This window comes from Anopheles aquasalis, chromosome 2 (genome assembly GCF_943734665.1).
Source record: "Anopheles aquasalis chromosome 2, idAnoAquaMG_Q_19, whole genome shotgun sequence".
Classification (NCBI taxonomy): Eukaryota; Metazoa; Arthropoda; class Insecta; order Diptera; family Culicidae; genus Anopheles; species Anopheles aquasalis.
The window spans coordinates 56,975,647-56,978,146 of record NC_064877.1 but is presented as its reverse complement, the minus strand read 5'-3'; the positions used below and the strand labels follow the sequence as shown (position 1 = coordinate 56,978,146).

Sequence of the window (2,500 nt, the reverse complement as noted above, 5' to 3'; positions counted from 1 at the left end):
ATCTGAACGGCTACGGACACCATGGGCCGGCCGGTGGTGCACCGCCCGGCTTCAACCTGAACGTGTCGCCCGTCGTCGAAGAGATGCCACCGGGCTCGGATGTGGCCTACATGTGCCCGGTCTGTGGGCAACTGTTTTCGCTGCAGGATCGGCTGGCCAAGCATATGGCATCGCGGCACAAGAGCCGCACTGGGCCGACGGACATTACCAAATCGTACATGTGCGAGGTTTGTCATCGATCGTTCGCCCGCTCCGACATGCTGACGCGCCACATGCGCCTTCACACGGGCGTCAAACCGTATTCGTGTAAGGTGTGCGGGCAGATCTTCTCACGCTCGGACCATCTCTCGACGCACCAGCGGACACACACGGGCGAAAAGCCCTACAAGTGCCCTCAGTGTCCGTATGCGGCCTGCCGGCGGGACATGATCACGCGTCATATGCGCACCCACACGCGCTACGATTCGCAGCGTGGTGGCAGTGGGATGGGAATGGGCCCCGGGGGTGATGGTGGCAGTCCACTGATGGATCAAAAACCACTCCTGTTGCCCATGGTTAGCCTAGGTACGGGGCGCAGCATGAAGAAGCAGGTCAGTTTCGGGGGCGTCCCGACGAGCTACGTGCTTGAGGCAAAGACTGAATCGTAAGCGGCCAGGGGCGGCGCCGTCGCACAGGGCGGGAACGATCCGATACGATAGCGGCGGTTCGACGGTTCGACGCGAACATTCCTTTCCGAGAGACAACATTTTCAGATAGTTTGGCGTAAATCGTAGTTCCTGCTGGATTTAGGAGAGCGCGTTAGTATTTGTGTGCGTGTGCGAGTGTGTGTTGATGTAGTAGCTTCTAGTTCTTTAAATTCTTGTTCCTCATTTTCCCGATTTGGGTGTGCATCGTAGTTTTATCTAGAAGGTAGAGCCAGGCAGCCCCCAAGAGGCTAGTGGACCAGCGTTATAGGAGAGAGAGAGAGAAGCAGAGTAGTACGTCCTATCTTTCTATGTGTGAGTCTGTGTCCTTTTTGCAAACAAATCTCGATGGTTGTGAACAATTTCTTTTCAAATATGCAGACAGGTCAGGAGGGGGGGGCACTGCATGTAATCCGCTGTAACAATCGGTTTCCATAAATTAAATTTTGATTTCAGTTGAACGAACGGTGGTTTCGTAGCTTTCTACTCGTCGTTAGTCGCAGGAAGGAGAAAGGAAATAAGTTATCAGAAGTAGGTCAGATTTCTACGGAGACCGTAATCCAGTTCGCCAAGCATTCCCTCTCCCCAACAACAACAAAAAAACACAAAACTTATTCTCGCCTCGTGGTTGATTGTCATACACTAGAAGGTGTAGTGTAGCAGTAGGTAGAAACCGTTCCGTTGTGACGCAATGTCCCCGTACGCCTTACTAACTGTGTGCCTTATACGTGGGAAACAGAAGAATAAAGCCAATGTAGCCGGCTGGTAGTAGCAACGAGAGCCATAGGAACAGTATTTGAGAAGAATCCAAACCCCAAAAACCACTAACGTACAACATGACAACGACAGGCGGATGTGATTAGATGGCGATGAGCCCCCTGTTTTGGAACCAAAAACCAGATTAGACAAACCATCAGTAGCACCAACAGTAGCAACAATACAAGCACACTCCCCGTAACGCCTGGCGCACTCGTAGATTCACAGAAAAACAAGCTTCCTTTTCCTAGCCTCCTTTCATCCTGCCACTGGGACCGCTCCACGGATTGAATGCACCAAGCAAGCGGCATAACAAGCACTTGGCCTATGGCTGCCCGAACAAACGAACCGGAAAAGTCGGACCTCTGGAGCGCACCAGCAGCACTACTGCATGATCTTAATTTAAATTTTCAATCATGCAAATTGAATATTAAACCTTGCACACCGCGTCTTCACCTCGGCGGGGCCTCATTTGGAGTCCGTTGGCCAGCCAGCCTGGACGGACTTGGCAGTCACCATCATCACTCTTCTTGCATTCCCGCTTTTATGCGCATTATTTGCCTCCGGAATTTCCCTTCAACCACCAACCTCCCTCACACCGGGGGGGTGCTGGAAATTTCATTTTTCCACCCGCAACGCCCAGCGCTCATAAAGCTCGAGCTCGAGCACCCAAAGCCCTGGGGGAAACCGGGGGGAGGACGTAATGGTGGCATAATTAGCGTGTGCTCTAGAGCTGAGGTGGAGAGAGGGGAAAGGGCCAATTGCTACCACCCACTGGCGGAAACTAGGTCCACGCGAACCACGCTCGCTCGCGTCGGAACCAAGGAACCTCCTTAACAAAGGGGACAATGATGGTGTGCCCGTCTCGGGGATCGGTTTGATCGGTTTGGATGAAGTTTAGGCATTTTGTAGGTGGCCACTAGTCAACGGTGGTCCTTGCATGTCCCGCCAGTTGCCGTTTTCGACATTAAATTAGATTTCTCCCTTCCGTGACGCCGTGGAACGCCGTGGATTCCGCACAGGAGTACAATTTGGTAAAACGGCAACCAGGATTCAATCCC

The 2,500-nt window shown here is 52.7% G+C and overlaps 1 protein-coding gene across 1 annotated transcript in view; it reads left to right on the top strand.

Annotated features, from left to right (window-relative positions):
• Positions 1-2,500, top strand: part of LOC126571771 (specificity protein transcription factor 3) — a 76,887-nt gene that overhangs the window by 74,307 nt on the left and 80 nt on the right. Inside the window, exon 2 of the mRNA XM_050230563.1 lies at positions 1-2,500. This exon is cut by the window's left edge and continues 1,411 nt beyond it; it is cut by the window's right edge and continues 80 nt beyond it. Coding sequence (XP_050086520.1) covers positions 1-647 — 647 coding nt within the window. The 3' untranslated portion in view covers positions 648-2,500.